The 26,243-nt window shown below is 30.3% G+C and overlaps 1 protein-coding gene across 4 annotated transcripts in view; it reads right to left on the reverse strand.

The window, feature by feature from the left end:
• Positions 1-5,615: 5,615 nt before the first annotated feature.
• LOC113552018 (putative polypeptide N-acetylgalactosaminyltransferase 9) overlaps positions 5,616-26,243 on the reverse strand; it is a 122,697-nt gene continuing 102,069 nt past the window's right edge. For 2 of the 4 annotated variants that reach the window (XM_026954676.1, XM_026954669.1), the window contains exons 7-12: positions 14,082-14,264; positions 13,082-13,267; positions 11,753-11,881; positions 10,586-10,696; positions 7,386-7,514; positions 5,616-6,460 (exon numbers count right to left, since the gene is read on the reverse strand). In XM_026954676.1, the coding sequence (XP_026810477.1) occupies positions 6,296-6,460; positions 7,386-7,514; positions 10,586-10,696; positions 11,753-11,881; positions 13,082-13,267; positions 14,082-14,264 (903 nt within the window). In that variant the 3' untranslated portion in view covers positions 5,616-6,295. Of the gene's footprint in view, positions 6,461-7,385; positions 7,515-10,045; positions 10,142-10,585; positions 10,697-11,752; positions 11,882-13,081; positions 13,268-14,081; positions 14,265-20,376; positions 20,523-26,243 lie in introns of all 4 variants that reach the window. The other 2 variants (XM_026954682.1, XM_026954691.1) reach the window with 2 other exon arrangements.

A 26,243-nucleotide genomic window follows, 5' to 3' on the forward strand; every position in this document is an offset into this window, starting at 1 on the left:
GTCTATATGTTCAGGGGGTTCTCGCGGTTTGTAATCGATAATTCAGCAAATACAACGTACAATACAACTTTTGTATAAAATATTTAACAATATTATACCGTAGATGTTTATGGACTAATAAACTGCATTGGGAGTATAAAGCACAAATCAAATAAGAGTTTGCCGATTAATGCCTATACGAAAATAGGTCATCCGCAGGATACGATACTATATTGTTTATAAAATAATTTCAATTTCAATCTATTTTTTTTTCTTCATATTTTTGCATTATTCGTATTTGATTTAATAACTTTCAATATCACTGATAATTTGTTCGGTATGTTTAAACACCACGCTAGGATTAATTGTGTAATTTTTAAAATTTATTTTGTTTATTTATCGTCAGCGCCCGGTTATTGGAGTTCTGGATAAATTGTGAACGGAAAAATTGAAAAACGTATTTTCCTTTTTCGACCGATTTTTGACATTACATACAGTTTGTACGATTTGATAGAAATAGCCAATGCTCAATAGGACTGTTCCCAAGCAGAACTTTTTCAAGACTAATAAATTATTATAGTTGTATCTAATTCAAGGTATACAATTCAAAGGATATCATTATACTCAAGAAACACAATTAGTTATTGAATAAAATTATAATGTAGTTTATTATTATACGTATTGTCGTCATCAACAATTTTAATTACAAGTCATATGTTTATAGTATTATAATTTATAAATCTCTATAATGCAAGTCAGATTTAATATTCTCTGCAGTACTTGAAAACATCATATATACTGTACTATCTAAAAGGAATCGTATCAACAATGGGACCAATGCAGGTAGCGTAGGCACCTGTGTATTATGTTGAAAAATCCAACTAAATTAAAGCGTCTTTCATACAGAGTTATCTACCGGTCTGTACAGTGCATAAATAAAAGCGTCTTGCCCCAGGCTCATCCGCTGTATCGGTGTATTGACAAAAACGGGCTCACTGTTCGTATAACAATAACATAACGTACGACATAATGTCATTATAAAGTGTCAGCGCGCCAGTATTATTATAGCACTCGCGCCACTCCATCATTGTTATTTTGTTAGTTGTTGTACGCGCGATACCGATATCGGCTTGTCAAACGGGGCCGTCGTCGTTGTTTTTTACGCGTTCAAATAAATACAATATTAATTCCGTATCGTCTGTTTCCGGGAAAAAATATATAAACGATAACAGCAGCCGTTTAAAACGTCAAACGCGCACTATACGTTCAATAAATATAATACACGGCGTTAAACACGTGCGTGTATATAATAATATAATACTTTCGAAGTGCAATCCATCTAAATCCACGATACGCCTGAACTAAAACGAAATAATATCGTTCTCGACGCGAACCGTATAATACAAGAGTACTTATAATAACATATACTGTATATTACGTTATATTATTATATATACGCGTATGCCTAGCGCATACACGGCCGCTGATTGATTATCGTACCGACCGCGCGCACGTCGTAGGAGTATTAACAGGTGGTCTATGATGCGAGCACAATAATATAATATGTTGTACGGCTTACACGCCTTTTGGCTCCCATAGTCCCGTATATTATGATGCGGATTAGTCGGAAGCTAGTCTCGCAAGATCCCGTATAATGCCGGTGGTAATGCCGAGACGAGACGTCTACTACTAAAACGGTTAAGACTTTAATCCCCGGGAGCTCGCTATCAGGTATCCGTCGCGACACAACGGTATGATGTTAGGTAGGTACTGGTTTGGTACCTATTGATATACTGACAGTCGTGGTGTGCTTATATACTCACGTGGCATCATATTGCTATTACGTATTATAATATAGTACGCTGATTAATCGAAAAGTCAGTAACCCTTGTGGCCTAGTCCGCAATGCGTAGTAAGAATATTGTTTGGTGCAGTTTTTTTTTTTTTTTAATTTAATGAAATATGGCATAATAATATTTTATAATATCATGGTAAAAACTAAGAGATATTAGTCGTAATAATGTCAGATATTACATTAAAAAAAAAAAAAAAAAACAATTCTAAAATAAATGCACTACGTCTTATACCTACTTATATAGAATTATTGTGCTTCTAATTAATTTAAACACACCGCACACACTACATGATGTACGATCTGTATACTTGTATATAACAGTTCTTACCGAATGGGTAGTTGTAATCGTTTCCACCGGAAAGAACAGCGCACATAATATACACATATTACATATTATTATTAGAGGTCGGATTTATATTTTCTTAAAACTCTTTAAATATGATGTTTCTATGTTATTAAAAAAAGGAAACATATTCTCTTAAAATATCAGATACATGATGTTTTATGTTCTCAAAATTGCAAAATATTCTTTTAATATTCTGTAAAAAAAAAAATATTAAAATTATTCGGCTTACATTTATTTTATTTTATAAAAATAATTGATACATAAATGGAACATAAAAATAATATGGAATATAATTTATTAATACATTTTTTTCCCAAAAAAATATTTACAGAAGTGAAAATATTGATTTTCATTCTCAAATATTCTCTGCATACGCTAGAATCAAATATATAAAACCATCATAATCCAACCTTTAATTATTATTCATGAGTACATGGAAATAAATGTGTATGTATTGATATTATGATCACAACTTGTTTGATTGCACATCTCATTTAAATATTTCTCCCCTTCAATTGCTATATCATAGTTTTCCATTTATTATTGGCATATATTAAAACATATTTAAAAATAGACCAATCAAAAGGGGATACGACATGGGCCAAAAGCGATGCACCGATAACAGTTTTTATATCTATTTTGTCACTTTAATTTATTATAATATGTTATAGGTACAGAAAGTGTTACAGTTCGATCGTCCATGTCAATATATTTTTTCCTAATTGACACTTTAGAAAAATGATTTTGGACAATAATTTGGTAACGTATCGAGATCTACCTCAATTAAAATATTATAACGTAATTATTTTCGAGGAACTATTATTTATTATATTTTAAAGTTCAAAAGTAAAATTATGTAGAAACTGCAGTCGTATATTATTAGTTATTATTTGAATTTGAATGAGCAAACATCAAAGACACAAAAGCGTTTACTAGTGTATGCTATGATTTTATTAACTTTTCTACGTACCTCAACTTAAAATTAATTAATTTTTTTGTCATATATATTTATTAAATTAAATTAATTAGAATTTTCATATTATACAGGAATACATTTTAGGTACCGTTTATAAAATTATAAGATCATAGAATATTGAAAATATTATGAGTAAAAGAAAAAAAGACGATTAAAAGGAATTGTGGTTTTTTTTATTTATTCATTTTTTTACAATATTATTAACCTGCAATAATTTAAAAAAACATTAGGTGGTCGTATATAATAAATACATCAATAATCTGCACGAGCCCGTATTCATTTATAATATTTAAAAAGATTATCACGGACTGTGGTCGTTTCAATTTATAATTACATAAATATTATTATGTAATCGCAATATATTATACACTTACACATAACAATATATATATATATATATATAATATTGGTATTTTAAACTGTTATACTAGTTGTTTTTTTATTTACACTTGTGCTCAATGCCATATGATTTTTACTTATACTTCGGTAGTAGTTTTTGATTTTTTTGTTTTTATAAATTATAAGCAACTTTTTAGGCAAGGACGGTTTGAGAAAAATCTAGAAATCATATAAATTACTTAACTGGTAATTACACCAGGTTGTCACAAACCTGTAACATAGTATTTCTATCCATAAACGTGCAAATGAACTATTAAATAACTTGATAATTTATTTATGGTTCATTGATCATTATAATTATTGATAATTTTACCGGCTGACATTAAACATGATAATAATATAAGAACAATATATGTTCACGTTTATTCAACGTTCAATCAAGAGATTAAGTTCGTGTTGGTTATTTAATAATAAGTTCTCAAACTTTAATAATACTCGTTACTAATAATATGGTTATTATTACTTATAAACATATTAAAATAAGTTGATTGGGAGTTCGAGGGTATCATACTCACTCACGCACTCAAAATAATGCTATACTCGCAACAGAATTTTAAATGCGCAAATGCAGTACCTAAAATAACTCTCGCCCAAATTATCCCACTAGGTAATTTATTCATTTTTTTAGGTCATCAATGTTTTTTTTCTTCACACAATACATATAGAAAATATTATTAGTACAGTAGTATAAATTATAAAAAATAAATCGCATAACATTAGTAATTCATTATGATTATTTAATATTAAATACTTGTCATACGTGTTTTAGTGGTAATAATAATTAATAGAAATTTAATATGTTATGCTATTTTCATTTATTTGATATAATTTCCAATAGCTACTTTGCAGTTGGCTCCTTTTACACTTTTAAAGATTATCATCCGATATCTCTTAATTTTTACGGTTCAAGCAATTAACCATAAACTGTACTGCGCGCAATATATACAGCATTATTTCCAACGCAGTAGAAAACCATATAGGTGATGGTTGAATAATGTATAAATAAACAATTTTATTTATTTACACGCGCATAATATAGTAAATATTATAATTATTAATCATCAATTTCGCACTGTCATGTCGTCCGGTCACCGGCAATCGTGTAGCACGAGTTGTAATAAGTTATTATAATAAATTTATTACTGTTATAATCTAACATTTATTCACATTTATTAATATTCACAGCTATTATATTTCGGTTTTTTACGTCGGGATATTTGCATGTTATTTTATTTACCTGCTGTGAGTTGTTGGAATAGGTATATTCCCCCGATTACCGATTGGCAATATTAATATCGTGTTCGATGCACTCCTTTAGCTGTCCAAAAAAAAAAGTGGAAAACGACGAGAGTTCATGCGGCGCAAAATAATATAGTAGTTGACGGAAACGGGGCTATTTTATTATTTAGGTATATACGGAGTCTCGACGATGAATCGTTGCGATAAATAATTGTGAGCCTGTGGAGTGCTTTGATAACCACGGATAATTGAATAATTCAATTATACTACTGTGTGTGTGTGTGTGTGTGTGTATGTTTGCGCGACACTGTATATTATATTCCGAGCGATGACAATAAAACGCACCCCGATATTGTACGCAGGGTACAGATTAAAAGGGTTCTACACGTGTGGCACCGACGGAAAAAATATTGGATTTGTATCCCGTCCTCCACACTCGTGTTCAGATTTCAAAATTCGGTGGATAAAAAAAAAAAATAAAATAATTCGTCAAAATGTCAATGTCGACCATACGTTTAACTGTTTTTGGTATTTTGCGATTCATTCCAGTGGTACAACAGAAAACGCACATTATTTACGGGTAGTCGGGTGTGCGAAAGTCGACGGTGAAACGTATAGTTACATCAATTCGCAGGAAATAATACCATAAAATGCATAATGGAAATAATAATTAGTAATACACAATAAGTATTACTTTATAAAATGCATCTTCTTTGCGATTCAATTTATGCGGCATATATAAAAAAAAAAAATAATTACTAAAATCGAGTCCCCTTTAAGAAACAATACAATTCAAGGTAAGTATAATATACGCGACGGCGTCGTTTAAATATATTTTATCAATTTTTATTAAATATAAATAACAATTAAAAGGAATAATTATATATATGTTCAAATAGTAATACACAATAGTATAATGATCGTTCGTATAATCTTTGTTCGCATGATTTCTGAAAAGATGTACACACGAATAGTTTATAATATTATATATAAATATAAATATAATTATTTATCATAACATAACATGTACGTTACACAGATATAATATATGTACACTGAAAATAATAATAATAAAAATAATCAACACAAATTGCCTATCAACAAAAAATAATTTGGACGAAATTAAAAAAAAAAAAGGTAGAAATGTCACGAGGGAATGTTTTGTTCGTCGTATAACCGAAATACTGTTTAAGTACAATTGTATAGTTTATAATACATAGAGATAATAATTATTCAAATGACAATATATATATAAATAGTTTACATAAAAAAGAACGCGTATTATTTACAAGTCGCTGGATTTGTTTGAGCGCGACAACGTTTCGTTTTTTTCGAACAAAGGTATACATGTTAATAATAATCGTAAAAACTAAACGACCATCGACGGAGCGTGGAAGTTTTGTAATGGGTAAAATTTTGATCAAAACAAAAAAAAATTAATAAAAAACAAAATAATAATAATATAGGAAGTAATTCTAGTGTAATTTTTCGTTAGAAGTCTTTAATGCCTCATGTGACTGTCCTCGGTAGCCAACGTCGCGTTATAGTTTTCAAACTGCCACATTTGCCTGGGCAACATTAAGTCACATTCTTCCATGAGTAGCTTGTCTTTGGTGCTATTGATGGTCAGACACTTTCTACTGCTACCATGCCGTAGCTGTTTAGTCTAAAGAAATACATTAGTGATTAGTAAACAATTTTAATTGTGAAATTTAAAAATTTAAAATAGAAAATGTAGAGACCGATACAAATTTAATCTATTAAATGTTTATACATTTTAAATTATAGAAAAAAGAAGAATTCGGAATCGAAAAATCAATTTGACATTGTGACTCATCCCTAACTTTAAGACGCTTAGTTAAGTTTAATGTGACCCTTAGCGATCGCTAAGAAATGTATCTACACCATTTCATTGAACAATTTTATTATTTAAAAACGTTTTATTCAATCACTGTCAAATATATACTAGTTTTCTAAAATAACTTTGTGTTTCATTTTTAGTATGTATAAAAAGTCGAACTCTTTATTTTTCAAATACCTTTGTTTTCAACAAAGATAAAAAAAATAATGTTTGTATGAATAAAAACGAATATTGATACGAAAACAACGAAGTATTGTATATTATACACTGCCACAAAAAAAAAAAAAAACAACTGACGGTTATTCATAAGTTTATAACAGAAATGGTAAAAATAATACCATAGCTGTTTGATCAATTGTCAGCTTTTATTATTATTATTATTTATAAAAATGTTTGTATATTCACCTACTTTTAACATACAAACACTTTTTTTTCACACGATTAAATAATTATTAATCTTTCAAGGGATAATACATAAAGACATTTCATAGAATTTTTGTAATCATTAAGAAAATTTGGACCTTTGTTATCGATTAAATTCAATGAATTCCAGTCTATATACTATACAAGCCATAACACAAACATGAAAAATGACATAAGATACAATTTTTTTTTGATATAAATATAAAACATCCAATAATATTCAAAATAATATAATTAAATTCGTAGGTACTGCAATATATTATGATGTACCGCTGTACTTAAAAAAAAATTGTTCAACAATACTCACTTTATGGTTGTAGTTCCAATATTGGTTACCCTTAGATCCGTGGCACGGATACAAGATTACGTCGTTGCCAGCGTAGTCCAAGCACGACTCGTCCCTCCTGATCTCGCCGATCTTACTGAGCATCCAGTACTAAAGGTATTTAGCATATAACACGAAATTAGTATAATTAGTCAAGTTGCGCTTGAGACGGTGAGGACATTATTTAAATGAACAGGTCGGCCGAGTACGGTAAAACCAACATCCAGGGAAAAATGTTTTTCAGACAAATAAAATTACTCATACTTACGTATAACGTATATGTAATATACACATACACACGCTCGTTGATGTTATATAAATATGTATTATTTTCACGTGTGTATGTTAGTATAAAGTTAAATATAAAGTAAACAGGAGGAAGATGATAATAATAATATGAGGAACGTGCATGCATTTGTGTATTAATCAAATATTATAATAGCTTTTAAAATTACTGTATTTTTTGTAGAACATTAATTTTTTAAGAACTACTACGACTTAACCGCGCTATGTCACACGCATACGCGCTCGTGCATGCAGTTTAACAAACGCATTACATAAACAAAAAGCCACCGTTTCTACTATCTAATAAGAATTATATCACTGATTCAAGTAGGTACTCTATATTGTACTCATTATTATCGTTGTGTCATTTTAAATCATGCAGGGGTTGTTAGATCTTGAGAAAAAAAGTTATTATTAGTTTGCGCGTACGCACCCCTCCCCCCAAAAAAACCTATACAGGTACAGAATAATTCATCAAGCATTCTCAATCTGATTTTTTCTTTTAGTAATTAATTATTTTTTTAATTTTTAAAATTTTTAAGTATATTTAATGCCATATTTCTAATTATATGGATTTTTTTTAACATTTAATGAATTTCCAGTAGAAATAAAAACTTTTTATTTTCAAATGAGAACCTTTTTTACTCCAAATCATGTAGAAAATGTTGATGTAATCTACATTTAAATTTTAATTAGTCATTTCTGAGTTATTTAAATTTATATTGACACTAACGATAATATTCCTTAAATATAGTTTTAAAATATTATAAACTAGATTTAATATTGTATCTAGTATTGATTATACTCGGAATATATTTATAAATTATAAAATGTTGATCGATTAATATTAATCACATTGAATTACACAAAGTTAAATAATTCAGAAACTACTTGTTTACATTTTTATTTAAATGTAATATAAAATAATAATAATAAGAAAAATCATTTAGTTAATAATTTACAGTAAAAAGGTTGATTATCATTTGGAAAAAAGTGTTTATACAAGAAGATCGTCAGATTTTGAACGAAAAATGTATTTGGAAGTGACTTTTTTCGTATAGGCATATATATTTTAATAAGATAATATTATACTGTTAAAATGTTATCTATAAGTACGTAATATCATTTTGCACCTGTACTTTCCATAAAAATGGATAATACAAACTACAATGAATATATTGAAATCATTCTACGATCATTGATTGTCGTGCGTGAACATAAAAACATTATTATCTACAAGTATGTTATCATTGCGTCATCGTCAAATGGCCCAATTGCCACCCTCTTTCATTAAAAATCCGACGATTTTCGAAAAGCTCTTACAACTATAGTGCCTGTACGTAATACGATATGAATGTGTTAGGGTTGTGTTTGGGACTCGTGGGATGTACGACCAGATGGAGCAAAAAAGCAAACAATTATACCACCACCAAGGTTAAAAAAAATGTGAACAAAACTTCAGCAAACGCATACAAGATCGTGGATATGTTTAAAACAAGAACTCTTTCTTAGTTGAATTTTTTTTTATAAAGAATATTCATCTACATATCTTAAGCTAATAAAAAAACCACAAGTCACTCATTTTTTTTTTTTATTATAGCCAATATAAATATCTATATTAATGTTTATATATTCTCTATTTATATTTTGATATAGAGCATCATGTACAATATTTTTGTTCAAAGAAATTGTCTATTGAACATTAGTTTCAATTGATTGTTACCAAATATGTAAAGTTGGAAAATATAATTTTGAGAAATTATGTTAAAAATATATATTATATATATATATATATATTCTGTTTCAAAGATAAAATTAAAAAGTTAAAATTCTCATTAAAAAAAAAATACAATCATTCAAAACCATTACACTATTAATTTTGGTTTCAACTAGATTTTAATATTTTTAAAATGAGTGAACAATATATAAAAAAAATATCCTGTATGCATTAGCTTCAATCTTAAAACGTGGAAAGTATCTGACAACGTATAATATATTTATATATTTATACAGGTATATATACAATGTACTAAAAAATGGGTTGATGCGTTTTGATACCGAATTGTAACGAGAGTAGAAATGGCGCGCGAGTTTAATCCGAAAAACTTTTAGAAAATGGTATAGGCATATTATTATAATAAAATGTATTGCATACGCACAGACACTGCATAATGGGATTTTATTTTTTGCTCTCAAACTAGAAGCTTTTTTTTATTTTTCGGATTACCAGCACCAATAGCTGATGTTATGCGAAAATGTTTTAGCCAACGCATATGCAAACTACGCACAACAAATCGTTAATCGATTTATAATCGGTATTTATGTTTTAATATACCGTGAGTGTATGTGAATTTTACCTGATTGCCACCTTGTTGGTGGCACTGCCACAAATTGACGGGCTTGTTGGCATCGCCTTTCGAGTCTACGCACATATTCGACACAATGTTTTTTATCTAAAATTTGGGGTTAAAAAAATAAAACAAAACAAAACAATATGAATACAAGGAATTATAACAGAAATGCATGGAAGAACGCGTAACTATACGTTCGGACCAGGCGAAAATGTCGTGTGTTGTAAGTATACATGGGTTTGGTTATAGTTATAGGTTAAAGTCATTACTCATCATAATATATAAATATGATACAATTTGTGCGTTTATATTATAAGTCTCTACTACGCATGCACAGTGCACAGGATTCACCTAACGTTTATTCTGTTAAAAACAAAAACGGATCATTGTCACTCTAAAACAAAAGTGTAAGCAGGACGCATAAAAGACAGGAAAACTTTATGACAGGACGTGTTGATTCGTATTGTACCGACTCGACCTCGACAATCCTGTATGCAAAATTGCAAAACAGGCCTCTTTGCCGTAAACGAGAGGTAATTTTCCCACCTGATTGCCACCCATTTTGTGACAGGGGTATAGTCCAGCCGGTTTGTTGAGGTCGGTCTTTCTGGCTGGTGAGTCCAGACAAGTTTTGTTGCCGTATCCTAAATTGCGCACCTGATTCCCAATACACAAATTTAAATAAAATACGTTTAAAATATTACACACAATTAATATAGATTATATAAGGTATATTAACCAGACGCGGATCAATTATGTTAAATAACAACGAGCTGTTAAACTATCCAGAAAATTGTTGTCAATATACAATTTCAAAATAATTTTATCGTATTTACGAAACTAACGTTTAAAATAAACATATCGAATTAATAATTGTATTGGAATATTTATTAGTATCGTGTTTTTTACTTTTTAATTTCATATAAAAATAATAATCATATTTAATCGTTACTGTTGATTAAACAAATGTTATTTTACTGATAAATGATTCACAACAATATATCCTATAGGTCAGTAATTATTTAAAGTAGTTGGGGTAATTAATTTATTAATATTTCCAATGTTTATATAAAGAGAGAATATTTCCATGTAAAACAATTTAATTGCATCAATTTGTTTTAAAATATTTATACAACATTCGATAGGGTCTGTAGGGATTGGTGTTGTGTTTTGTTTGTTACATTAAACAAGGTTAGGTATGTGAAGCATAAAAACGTAAAATAAAAATGATAGTAGGATATAAGTAATTCGATGTTTTAAAACTGTGTACTTACCAAAGAAATTGTTATTTTATTTATAATGCCTACTATTTGTATACTAAATACTTATATATTGTGATGGATTTGAATTATTTGTAAATATTATATAATTTCGTTTATGTATGTTCGATATTGTTATGTTAAATAAATACAAAGTTAATGAAAAATAAATGTGGTCGGAACAAAAGTTTGAAAATGTTTTATCTGATGAAGAGAAATCCACTTAAAAAAGAACTGGACAGTAATTGTTTTCTGTGGGTCAATGAAATGAAACACATACGAAGTAGTATTTTCCAATCAAAGAAAATAAGAAAATATTACTGGGGTCTAGGAAGTTTGTAAGATAAACTTATTTCCCTAAAAACTTTTATGTGCACATGAGAGATGATGACTGTGACCTAAGTATATATTCCCATTTTCCTAGTCTCGAACACGATGTATGTTTTTGTTTTACCTCTCCAGACGCTACTGCATCGCCTGGTATGAAAAGTTCTGGGTATATGTTCTCCAAATACCATTTGAACGACTTGCACTTCAACTTCCTTCTCAGATCTTTGCGAGACGTAATGTCACCATAATCACCCTGTGTCAAATAAAATTATGTCTGTTGTATAATTAAAAGCAGTAAAATATATACTCGAAGATAGCAACATTTTAGTAATTATAAATTCATTGAACGTATTTATTTATAATGTAAATTTAAAATTAATACGTGTACATATCAGCTTTATAAAATAAGGTTATATTCAATACTCGAAATCACATTTCGTGTCTGTGGTTGTTTTATTGTTAATATGAAGGAGTTGTACGAGTATTATAATGTTTATGTATTGTCCTTCTCGAATACAATCTCAGCCAATTAATAGATTTATGCTTTAAATAGCATTGAGTTAATAACTGTTGTTGATTTATTCAAAGTTTAATCACGCGGTGAGTGAATATCACTCGGGTAGATTTCTTTGAGCCGACATCAAAAATAATATTATTGTAATTGACATACACTAGTTGACTGTTTATCGACCGGGAAATAATAATATAATATTTTTATTGGGAAAAGTCAATTTATCTTTCAATAATATTTAAGGTCCGACGTTTTTATTTTGATGTTGAGTAACGATTATCATAAAAACCATAACTAAAACAAATTATGCAAACTCTATAAACCCAGATATATTTAGCTATAGATATAACTATTACTTCATACTACGTTTGAGAAGTTCTGTGATTTTTATATTTTATTATATATTATATTAGTGATATAAAAAAAACTTTATTTGGCGATTTGTGTTTTTGTACGTTATTTTGAATACAAGTTGCAATGCACGAAAGTAGAGAATTGTGTTAGTTAAATATCGATTATTTTAAATATTTTTAATTTGAAAATACAAAATGTTCAATAAAATACAGTGCATTCTGAACTTTTTTTATTATCATTCATGAAAATATATAAATTATTACCGGTTTATAACAAAATATTTCTCTAAAATATAAAGTTTTAGATTAATTTTTTGCACGAAAATTTGTAGCTATAAAGTTAAATTATTTTCTCATCATTGATGGCTACTAACTATAAGTAAATATTTGAATATAAAATTGGTAGAGACTTCAAAAAATTTAAATTTTATTTCCACCAGATTTTTTATGTGAAATTATTTAAATAACCTTTATATTAACCAAAAATTGTCGAAAATGAAAAAATACAGTTTCCGGTAGAAGAGGTATAAATAGAGGTATTGATTATGAGTTAAACCAAAAACAATTTTATATTTAATAAACTTCTTACCAGATCGTTGCCGATCCGTTCGTAATAGTACTTAGCGTAATCGTCCATCCACACTTCGGCTAGACGGATGGAGTTCTTCTTCAAAACGTTGACGCCCGTTCGCCATTTGTAAGGTGATCTTTTTCTAAATATATGACCGACGTGTGAACACGGCACTATCTCCAATGTACCACCACACATCCACGTCTGCGTCACACAAAAATAACAAATAATTACAGAATAAAGTGTACCATAATTTATTAATGTTATATTATATTATTGTGTAAATAAATAGTACGACGAATTATAATTAATTACAAATTGTACGAATCGCCCACATGGAAAAATAACGTTTTTAAAACATTAATAATATATAAAAAAGGAACATAATTTTTTTTTTATTTTATTCGTCTATACGTCTTAAAACATTGTGAAAACATATTATATTGAAGCAAAATAGTTTTACATTGTTTATGTGTTTGCGTATTTTGAGCACAGTTATGCAGTCATGTTTATATACTTCAGTTCATAAGAAGAGTTTAGGAAAGGGCACAATTGTCTTCTGGTATGGTCTGAGAGGATGAAGTCATTCACGGAAAAGAGGGTGAGAGGTAGCGAAATACAATTAATAGTTTATGAGTGATCCTATATTGCAATGTAACTTTGGTATATCGATGCCAGTTTATTCAATTTGCTTTCCTATTTCTAAAATATTTAATTTTTGCGCCCCTTTCCACTTAGTACCTATGTACCACCTAATATGTTCTCTCCTCCCACAAAAATTAAATAAAAAGAAAACGGATTGCTATTTAAATATTAAGAGATACTGCTGTAAAAACACTTTGTGTGTTTAGTTGAAATTTAAATACCCGTTTCTAGGAACAGTTTAGAAATAATACATTATGATGTAGGTAATAAATTGCGCTATATTCTAACTAATTCTAATACTCCCAAAGTGATCTACATGGCGAATTTTATACCCAAGTATCTGTCCAAATAAATACAATTTTGTTAAACATACCTTGAATGATAGTTCTAAATTTTCACCTCCCCATATGTCGAAACCACTATCGTAAGTACCGAGTCGTTCGAAGAATTTTTTGTCAATGGCAAACAGACCACCGGCCATCGTCGGTGACCACACCGGTTCTGCGGCGTTCTTGTGACGCTTTTTTTCTTTGTCTGGTACAACATGCCAATTGAACTAGAAACAAATTTAGAAGTTTAAATACATTTTTAAAATATTATGAAAAACATTCTTTTCATTATCGTCAAAATGTACAATTGTTGAGAAAATATATCGTACTGCAATAACATAATATAATATATAATATTATGATGTACACATAACTGCATAAGTAAAATTTAATTATTCATAGTATCTAATATCTATACCTACTAATACTCTTATTTAATAACAAAAGTTAATAAAGTAAAATTATATTTTTAAATTTTTTTTATGATCTAATGAAATTTTGAGCCAATTTACATTACGGTGTCGTATTGCACACAATTAAAAAATAATTATATTCAAATATTCATTGCCGAGTAACTATATATTTTATGAAATATGTAAAACTTATAGTACGTCACGAACAATCAGTGTGTGTGTGTGTGTGTGTGTGTGGGTGTGTAAGAATACACGCGAAGGAAAATGTCCGACAATAGCAGCGTCCTACGTTGTAAAATGTGTACACACAGAGGTTAACAAATAAAATGCTTAAAATATTACGTTATTTTCTTCTTATGGATTATAAGTACACATACAAGTGGCGATGGTACGTTATATTATTATTTGTATGTTTAATAATATGTACCTAAATAGCAACGTTATAATTTGCAAACTTGGTCAACAGATCAATGGATCGTTTATGGGATGTTATTATTAATAAATTCACTACTACAGTACAGCTAGGCTCCAACAAAATACATTTTTATATTACTTTTGGTACACTTAAAAATATATCATTTGATTTCGTGTGGGTTGCTGATGTCTGGTCTTGTTGTGTATTAAGTTCAATATTATATATTATTTATATTTTGGTATACCTGCAGAACGTCTGTATGTCAGAAAAATACATATAAATCTCATGCGTGGAGGTTTGATTGCACATGAAACAAATGCAACTATTATGTATGTACATTAATTATCGTAATGGTGGTTTCGAAGCTAATATTTTTTGTGACAGAAAAGATAACTTATTTCAATGTCAATTCGTGTCTATATTAAGAATGGAAAATATCACTAACTTTGGCTTTTTGAATACACCATTTTATGGTATATGCCTGATATAGGTATATTAGCTATCAACGTCTGATTAACAAGTAAAGATACTAATTTAAATACTTAAATATAAAATAAATATTTGTGTCTAGGTGCTGTAATAACAGTATTGTAAGTAGCTTTACTTAAGGTCCCGGACCAAATTATGTGCGTTACTCACTCATTATCTAGTCAAACATTGAACACAACAAAAAACAAGTAATAACGGATCGAAAAGATTCTTATTGTAAGTCAAATTATCAATAACGTTAATTTCTTAGGGCTTTAAAATGTAATAATATGATGTATAAAGAAAACAAAATTATTCAAGAAAGTCTGCTTATTTTAGAAATATTATTATAATAATATTCTGAATTTAATGTATATGTTCAAGCCACTTTTATACAAATAGCGAACAAGGGACCAACTCAACATTTTTGTACAGAGAAACTACTAAAGTGCGCGCCTGTGAGTACCTGTGTATGTGTATTTTAGCAAGACAAATAGAATCATTAAACGTTGAACTACAGTCATAAACCCTGAAATTTCTGGAGCTGTTGTAATAGTTGATTGTTTTATATACGTTTTTCGAGCAACGCCGTTTTTACACTGTTGTAGTTATAAAATTTGCATATTCTAAACAATGATTAAATTGTTATTCAGTTTTTATCAACGTAAATGTAAAACTATCAAGATTTTGTATTTGCCATTCGATATATCACATGATATACTTTTGGCTATTTGAATTAAATAAGAATAGAGAAAAAAGTATTTCGAAAAACTAACACTGTATCATCTAACTAGATGTTGTTTATTGTAATTATTAGGGTTACGACGAAACGACTTCATAACGACTCGAGATATTAATAATCATAATTTAATATGTGTTAACAATCACTGATCTGTCGAACAAGCGGGATTTAAAACGTATTAATAGTATGATGAAATACCAAACAGAATATTGTTTATGAGTTATCATACCATCGAAGATTATCGACGACGGAAATACTTTCGTGTCGTTATACGCAGACCGGATTCGTTTTCAAGGAAAATAAATTGCGTATTTTATTATAGTAGATATACTATATACGTCGTTTCTCGACTGCTATATATATATATATATATATATATAGTGGTGAGTTTGTGAAACTTATATATCTATACATATTACATAAAGGTGGTACTCGCTTTGGTGTGGACAAATACACCGCCACAAAGGTAAAGTCCACGAGAAGAGACTCTATTATGTACACAATACATGCGCCATTCTACACACACACACACACACACACACACACACACACACACACACACTTATACCATTAAACGAGTTGTTGTAGACGTTCGTTTGTGTTTAATGGGACGAAACACCGGACGATATTGTTGGTGCGCCCACGATCACTTATATATTATATGTGGAGTAAGTAAAATCTATTGCCTACGATCAATTTCCGACTTATCGGGCTGTACACCGTCGCCATCATTAGCTATACAGCAATTTGTCGGCTTTTGCGGAAAAATAAATTACACTAGAGTCATTCATCTCGAGTGTCGCGCAGAAGATGAAGAGGAGGAGTTAAGCTACTTATATCACGCACACGCGCATATATATATAATATACAGTAAATTATATTTTGTATTTAATATATAGATACATGCACGTATAAAATAATGATTACGTTGTCACACGAGTTTTACATAGAAATAATATAATATACGTATACAGAATGATCCAAATAATATTGCGTTACTGAATTGTAAATGGCGATTGAATAAAATTATTATATGATCTCACCAGCCATAAATATGTACCTATAGTTGAGTTTTGAAATAGCGTGACCCTGTATATTATATTCGTGTGTATTAAGTCCTCGGGGAAAGATTTGCGCGAGAAAACAGATCGATGTGTGATTAATCTCTTATATAAACAGACCATGAAAGCTATAGCAGTAATGATTTGCGAAAAAGAACCAATCGCTATTATTATAATAATATAATAATAGGACCTCCACTTATTCAAGTGCAAACGTGAAATAAAATACAACCGTGGTTAGTAAATAATAACGATACCGTTATTACTGTTCAGCGAAATCAAATTATTCCTACGATATATCATGTATTCAAAAAATAATACGTATAATATTAAATTCATGTCCATTCGGGAATATATTTTGCCATTAAAATCAAAATATTTTACTCGATAAACTAAACTTACGTAAAACTGCACCGGCGACCGCGGTTAAGTCCTATTTTCACAAATAATAATATTACTTCACCAAACACGTCTGTGCGCAGAGTTGGGCAAAGAACTCAATTATTAACCGATGATTAAATTATGTAAAGAATACACAATTCTTATAACTATTATAACTAAAACGAATTTAAAAGTTATAAATATCATTAAATACAAATTTATTGAGTTTGTCAATATATCCACATGGGTCGATAAAATATAGAAATAATTTTAAATATATTTTATAGTAATAGTTATAACTAATGAAAATGAATATAAATATTATATTATTTTAATCCATTAGTGTTATTAAATTCAATATTTTTAACATATTTTGTTTATTGAAACCTATCAATTTTAGACTGTTATCAGTTTTTTTTTTATATATCGTTTGTTTATAAAAAAATATCATTTGTAGACCTAACTAAAGTTGTTTAGTTATACTCAATTAGTAAAAACGAGAATGAATCCCGCAAAATATGTGTGGGGTTGTTGGTACGTACTTTGAAAAGTTTTTGGTGAAGTAATTCATATTGCACGACTAGCGTGAGTCTTACACGATCCGTCGAGTACAATGAGTACATGTCATGTATTACACAGAACTTAAGAGCATTCTCTCGTTCGTGCATGGCCCCGCAACTGACGGATAGCAATAAGACAAGTATTTCGTTATAACAAGGTACAATTATAATTATCCGAGATAATAAATGTATATTATATTTTTTTTTTAGACAAACACCATCTAGTGTTTCTAAATACATGTTAAAAATAATGCGTGTGTGTGTATGTGTGCGTTTATGTGTACAACTTAGATAAAAATGTCGCTATATTGCCTAATTAAAACGCCGTATCACCATAATTTTTATATTAAAATGTAAATAAAACATAGTATATGTATTGTAGTAAGTTACAACCGACAAAAGATATAAGGAAAATTAACTTAATATTATGGGGTAATACAAATTTCACATCGAAGTATTGAGTACTCCTAATTAAGTTGCCAAACGTTTTAATTATTTTAATATATTTTATGAATGGATGTATTTTTTTTTTTTTATGTTCGGAACCTATAACTTATTGTATATAACTATATATGTAACAAGTAGAATGATATTATAAATTGTTGACATTTTAAAAAGAAAATAATTTTACACGATTGAAACAATCCTAACAGTTTAAGTTCAAAATTATATTTATCACCCATCATATAATGGCGTATTTTAAACAACGTATCGCCAAATAGTAATCCTATTCATATTTCTTATGAAATATTTTGTGGAGTAAAGTATAGTTGTATTAAAATTATTCTAAAGAACAAAGGTTTTCATACATTTAAAAAAGTTTGAAAAAATGATAATTTTTAACATAGAAATTCATCTATCTCTCTCACATATATGACATAAATTATTATACAAGAGATATAATGTTACACAATATGCTTAACTTTGTATAACTTTGAAAATGTCATACTTTTTATACATGAATTATTTTTAATTATAACTGGTGGTTATAATTAATATTTGTGGGGATTAGTGCTTTTATAATGTAAAATAAAATATTAATCCGTAGGTATTGTATTATGTTTAAACTAAGTAAATATATGATAATTGATAATAATTTGTCATAAAATACACATTTTTAAATTAATTTATACGATTAAAAAATGAAATGTAAATCAATACACACACACACGATAAAAAGGCGATTAATAAGCGTTTTTAATTTTAATTTATGTAATAAATTCTGAACTTAAAAATCAGAATTACATAATTACTAATAATATTAGGGTATTTAGTTTTGGGATTTTGTATTCACCTGATTTAGGTATGAAAAACTGGTAGGTATTAAAAAAATATTTAGATGATTTTAAGAAATTTATACCTATCTAATTTAATGGTAAGTACGACAGAAAATGTGTTTTTTTTTTAAATACATTTAAATTACATATATGCAAATAATAATTTAATTTTAAATATTTTTCATTTCTTATGTGTATTTATTTTTTTATAGTGTATTTAGATGTAGTGTAGTCATTGGTCGAAGTAGAAAAGAGAAAAACAGTAATTTTAGACAGTTTAGCTGTGTCAAAAGAAGAAAAGGGATAATGAACATGTAAAAACATATGTATACACACATATATATATATATATATATATATACTCTGTAATCTGTACATATTATATTATATATACATAAGATATGATTGTAAAGAAAAACCGTAATAGAGATAAACTTGGAAGGAAGCTATAGTGGGTAGTAAAAAGAAGATTGAGATATATGTGTATTATATGTTATGTGGTATACGGAGACCACAGTTAACTGTGTGTGAGTGCATGAATATGACAAGATAAAGAACTTGTGGATTTCGAGTATTAATAGGATAAAAATGATCGTTTTGTATTTTTTCCCTAGATTAATAATTTGTGTATTGATAAAAAGAACAACAAAAGAAACTCTAATTTATGTTTACTTGAACGAAAATATTTTATAATCAGTACTTCTATGGTAAAGTCAGTATAATGTATTTCAATTTAATATTTTATTGATATTTAAAATACATTTTTTTTTTCTAATATAACGAACAATATACTTGTACACATAGTATAGACTAAGACAAGAATAAACTATTCACATTAGTTTATATTTATTTAAATAATGGTAATTTAAATCTACACACTTTAGGGGTTTTGCGAGAATATTGATCTTCCAAAAATCAAGATTTATTAAAGTAGATAACTTATGAATCACAAACATTATAACATACTCAGACGGTACAGTATATGGGTAGAATTCGAATTGGTAAGAAAATAAAATACTAACCACAAGTTTCCAACTAAAACCGCCGACACTTATTGGTCCATTATGGAAATGGTAACGGAACGTTTTGTCGTCGATCGAGTCAATCACGGGACACACTACAGTAGTCGGATTCCTCGTGATTCGGTCCAGCAGCGGTTCTAGCCATCCTAATGATTAACAATATTATATAAAACCCAAAACAATATTCGCTTAAGTCACACACACAGATCGACGTAGTTTTTTGTTCAAAGTTTGATAATGGACAACGTCATATACCACTCGTGTCATTAATTACACACGTGGACGTTAACAATTTTCCACAATTGTTCCCTTTGCCATTCGCCACCTGCGCTGAAGCGTGTAACCAATTCCTGGTATACACTAATGATCATAAAAAATTCAATGCAGATGTGCCGTGTTATAATAAATTCAGTAGCAGACGTAGTGTGTATAAATATAGTAAACATTGGAAAACGCAAAACGAAGGGATGTTAAAAAAAAAAATACGTTTTACGACCAACGCCGTTTGAATAGAATTAGCTTTACCTTTGTTAGAAGAATTAGATGGTTGGTAAAACAATTACGGTTGTAATAACGTAATAAAAAATTAGGCCGGTTAACTGATTTAAGAGAGTAGGTTGAATTAACGTTAGTATATAAAAATTTTAAAAAAACTTCCACACATCCAACAATGGTTAGTAGTTTTATACCTGGTATATTTAAGTGGACTTATACGAACTGTGCAAGAAAAAAAAAACACACACACACACAAGCAAAATCCGGCGTGTAAATTGTTTGCGATTTTAGACCACGTACATGGTACACGGTATAATACCATACACTATATTAGTATATACTGCATCCAATTAAATATTATGTACAATGCAGCGGGGTTTTCGTTTTCGATAAACCGGAGTGTGTACGCGGAATACGTATATCGTATTATTGTAATAGCGTTAATGGCGGAAGTGATTTATGGACACAGTTAAAAACAGACTGTGATTTTCCCGCGGCACGGTGACACGTCGTGCGTATCATGTCATAATATTATATTATAATAATATTATGTAGTGTACCCGGTGAGGTTCTATCAGGGAGACGATTGTGGAGCGTGAATGAATTATTGCGACAGCGGTGGAAGATTCACCTGGAAATGGCCGGTTGTTGCGAAAAAAAATAATAATGTAAGCTTGATGCGTATGATAATAATGTGCTAGCGATCAAAAAGCAAGCAAAAATTATTGCTTAAAACACACATCAAAGAAATGGAAAAATTAAAATACAATCCACGTTGTACAAACGTCATGTTGGTGAGGGGGAGCGACTGACAAACTTATTTTTTTTTTATAGAAATTTAAAGTTCAGTTATTCAACGATGAGTATCTACAGTAATTATGATCGTGTATGTAGTGAACTTATAACTATAATTGTATAAATGTTCAAAAATGTAACTGTGTAAAAAAATTTCATTTTAAAAAAGAAAGTCGTCTTACATTATAATGTACAAACTAAACCCACTAAACATTATCTGATTTAAAAATTCACCCTAATCTTCTCATCATCACACTCAGCAAATACTATGGATGTATAGTCGTTCCTCTGTTGGGGGAAGACGTTATTATTATAATAACCCAATTACAAATTATGATTATAATGTTACGATGACATCTATAATATTATTCTATTGTCACGGCAATCGGATCGCGAAGGCTCCTGTTATGTTATAATATATATATATATATATAATATAGGTATTCGTATAATAATATATCATGCATTCATACATAATACGTAATATGTGCATTGCACTGTATACGTTTGTCGGTAATTTCTCATCCTCAGCCAGTCGATTCACCTACTCACACAACTCATCGTGACGGCCGGGAACGCGCACTATCATATTATAATAACATGTATTATTACTATGATATTATATATGGGAAAACGCGCGTGCCATTCCGTCTCGACAGTTTAAATATTATATTAATATTGGTCACACGAGCGCGCGTCAATAACCGTTTTCTTCGTAACGTCATATACGAGCGAGTAATAACACACCGCGCATACATATTGTGCATACACGGTGATGATAATAATAATAATAATAATAATAATAATAATAATAATAATAATAATACCTAGTATTAATGCATATAATATATATAAACTACACTCAGGCGACGAGAGAGGGGGGCATAGGGACGGGCAAGAACCAATGCCCCAAAGCGCTATAGTATAATATATATTTTCCTATTGGAACACATACGAATCTAAAATCGATATATGTGCGAGAGGGGTTTTATTTAGAACTTCAGAGCTTCAGACAATGCGTTCATTTTGTTGTTTTGTTTGTGTCGCCTGTTAGATCTTTTCTCTCGTCATATTACATTACAGAAGAAATTCGTCCGTACAAATATTCATTTTTAAATAATTGTGTGATATATGATTTTAAATTGAATTGTTGTGCAGATAAATTGTGTATAGATTAAAATGTATATCACTGGAGACTCGGACGACTTTTCGGGGAAAACTCTGGATAAATGCATAATGTATTGCATGTCTGCCGCCGGGCCTAAAACTTATACCGAACGATCTAAGCGATGCTGATGATTTTATTATATGGAAACACCACTATACCGAGTATACCCTGCCGGACGATAAAACGAGTAGGTAGACGTCCCATCATCGTCGTGTCGAAAATCATCTCCTCGGGTACGCTAGTACAATGATACAAAATCCGGCGCCGTGACCTCGCACCGGACGGAGATTAAATATTAACTATTCGTTTCCGTGGGTGGCGTTTGACGCGCGTTCGTCCAAAATATTAAAACATAAGCACACAATACATTATTATTATTATATAGTCGGCTAGGCAAACGCGATAAACACACGCGTCGTCGCTCATCCTTTGTATTATACACATAAAACTTAACGACCGTAAAAACGCGCACGAGCGTCAAACGAAATATTGTTATGCGATTTTCGCGATCGCAACACATACACGCAACGCACACGTATACAATATATTACACACATATTATTATGGTATTATCTGCGTAACACGATTTGATGTAATAAATTGTATAGCTCTGTATAATATGCGTTATCGTTATGCAGGCCGACTGTGTCCGCGGCAGTGTTCCTGGGCGATTTGGCAATATTAAACTGTTGTCGGGCTAAGGTCGTCGGCAGCGAATACCCGAGGTAAATAGCTGCAGACTGCTGTGGCCCGCGTTGTAGTACAGTAATAAACGCACGTGTTATCACGTTGTACTTTTTGTACGGCCCCCGCGAATGTACACACGCACACAAGCGTATTTACAATACGCAATATCGTTATATAAATACGATTGTTTTTCCTCCTCCGTCGACCATTTTATGACTCGCAGTTCAGAGCTGTTCCGAGGGTATAGGTACGCAGTATGCGCACGTACAGTCGTACCTAATATAACTGGAGAGTTTTCAAAAGCGACGATGTTATATTTTATTCAGATACATACAAAGCGCGCGCACGGATATCACAACGAGTTAATAATAGCGAATTGGAATTCGGTGCTCGTGGCTGTGTATACCGCACACATACGTAATATATATAGCTACATCATTATACGCTATACATACATACACGCCCGTGTGATATTCTTTCCGCGAAAATTCGTGAAATTAAAACTTTTATTGCGCGCTCGCTGGAATTGCTGCATAGTTTTACCGAATGTCTGCTACACGAAAACAGTGTATTTTATGATTTATAATATTGCGCGGACGTATAACAGTGCACGTTGGTACGGTCTCACACAGTGCGGGGGCGTACATTATCATTACTACGTACTGTGTATAGTATTATACTGCTATTATACATGTGTATATATATGAAATAGTCATCCAGGTCAGGTGTCACTCAGCCCTCACAATAAAATACACTTCCGGTACACCACCGACGCCGTCGTCATTCATACGTGGCGACGTCAGTATAATATACTATATTATTCTAAGCACGTTTCGAGTAATAGTGATTATGTTTTGCTGCAGTTATTACCTAATCGCTTTTGTATTGCGTTTCTGATGCATCACAATATACGCCGTGTATTCGTATGTATTTACGTTTTATTTAGAATAACGCGATCATTTTACGACGTTCGTTATTCAAATTTTTTTCCGATTTCATTGGATACAATTTGATAAACTGTGACCCCTCTAAGCTGCAGAGGGTGAATAGTTTCCGTCGACGAAGGATGTGGTGCTTGACATTTGTCGAGGTTTTTTCTTCTAGACTGTATAGTTTCACAAATCGTCACAGTAACACCAATAGCTCATACGGTCCACTCAAAACAAAACAAGTTTCCGATTGTCTATTTTGTACGGAAAGGTATTACAAACACCAATCAAATTAGTATAAAAAACCCGTGGGTTGGAATACGAAATGAAAACCAGTAAAACATGATCGATATATGAATGAGATATACATATTATATATACGAGATTTAGAATGGTAACATTAATCACATCATGATGCTGGTAAACCGCGTTGTCGACGATTACATTAAAATATTATATATACAATGATATTATTTAGATGATCGTGAGAAATAACATAATATTGAAATTTCGAAAAGTGTTTGGTCTCGACCACTGAAATCAGACAACGTGAAAATAAAAACTCGTTTTTCTTCCAGTGACCTGTCGTCGGCCTCGTCGACAGCATTATAATGTTTTTATACAATTTTTTATTATTCTGCCGTCGTCAAAACCCGGTGGTTGAACGTTTTACAGAATGTTTCTCATTGAGAAGATTGGAGTCGTAAAAATTTTAAAAGAAAAACAAATATATATATCTTTATAAGTACATAAAAATATCGCCTCAGGGGGGAATTGTGCCGTATATAGCCGCGGAATCACGTACAGGTCGTCAAGCGACGATGCGAAAAATCCCTGCGGTCGGTCCTGCACAGCTCGTCTGCGTTGCCGTCGTCTTGCGGGCCCGATATAAAGTCCATTACGGTCCAGCGGATCTATGCGGCAGGTATAAAATATATATTTACAGTGGACGAGAAGATATCCGTGAGCGTCTGTGTATATGTATAAAATATGGCTCCGGAAGATTTCTGCTGGTCTTGTTGTTATTCTATATATAATATATACGTACGCGATTAGAACCCTGAGCCGAATAACTGGCGGTTGTTTATTGGCGAAACGAGACGATTTCCAATGTCTGTTTTTATAGTACTCCAACCCATGACCTCCACCACGGCTTATATTTTTATCATCTATCCGACTCCAGTCACAGTGCTGCGTGTTTAATGGATCGCGTGATTTTTATACGCATAAAGGTCGTCACGTCAGACTATATTTAATATTATGATATTGTTATTATTACCATCGCCGTAGACCGCAGATGATCGACGAAGAATCGCGCCAGACTCGAGCGTTGGCTCCATAATAAGTCCATGGTGCAAAAAATCTCGACTATAACAAACACGATGAAGTAATTTGTTTTCATATAAAAATGATTTCGATTCATCTTTTGACAGTTCCTCTAATGGATTTTGTTATATAGTTGCACCACCGTTACCGTATATGAATAATACAACGTCAGACGAGTGCACATTTTTTCAGAAGTTTCGAGAATGATTTAAAGAGAGAGAGAGATTCAAAATAATTTTAACATATTAAAATTACATTCCATTATATAATTATGTATACGACTTTCAACTTGAGTGACAATTACTATTAAACTAGTATGCGCACTAATTGCATCTTAAAAAACTCACTTAACTGTGGCTACGACCTACCTATCATATTTTTGATATACAATAGTCATAATGTTATATTTTATAATATATCATACATACCATCAAAATTTAAAAAATTAAAAATAATTATTAGTTAGT

Source organism: Rhopalosiphum maidis, chromosome 1, assembly GCF_003676215.2.
Source record: "Rhopalosiphum maidis isolate BTI-1 chromosome 1, ASM367621v3, whole genome shotgun sequence".
NCBI classification, from domain to species: domain Eukaryota; kingdom Metazoa; phylum Arthropoda; class Insecta; order Hemiptera; family Aphididae; genus Rhopalosiphum; species Rhopalosiphum maidis.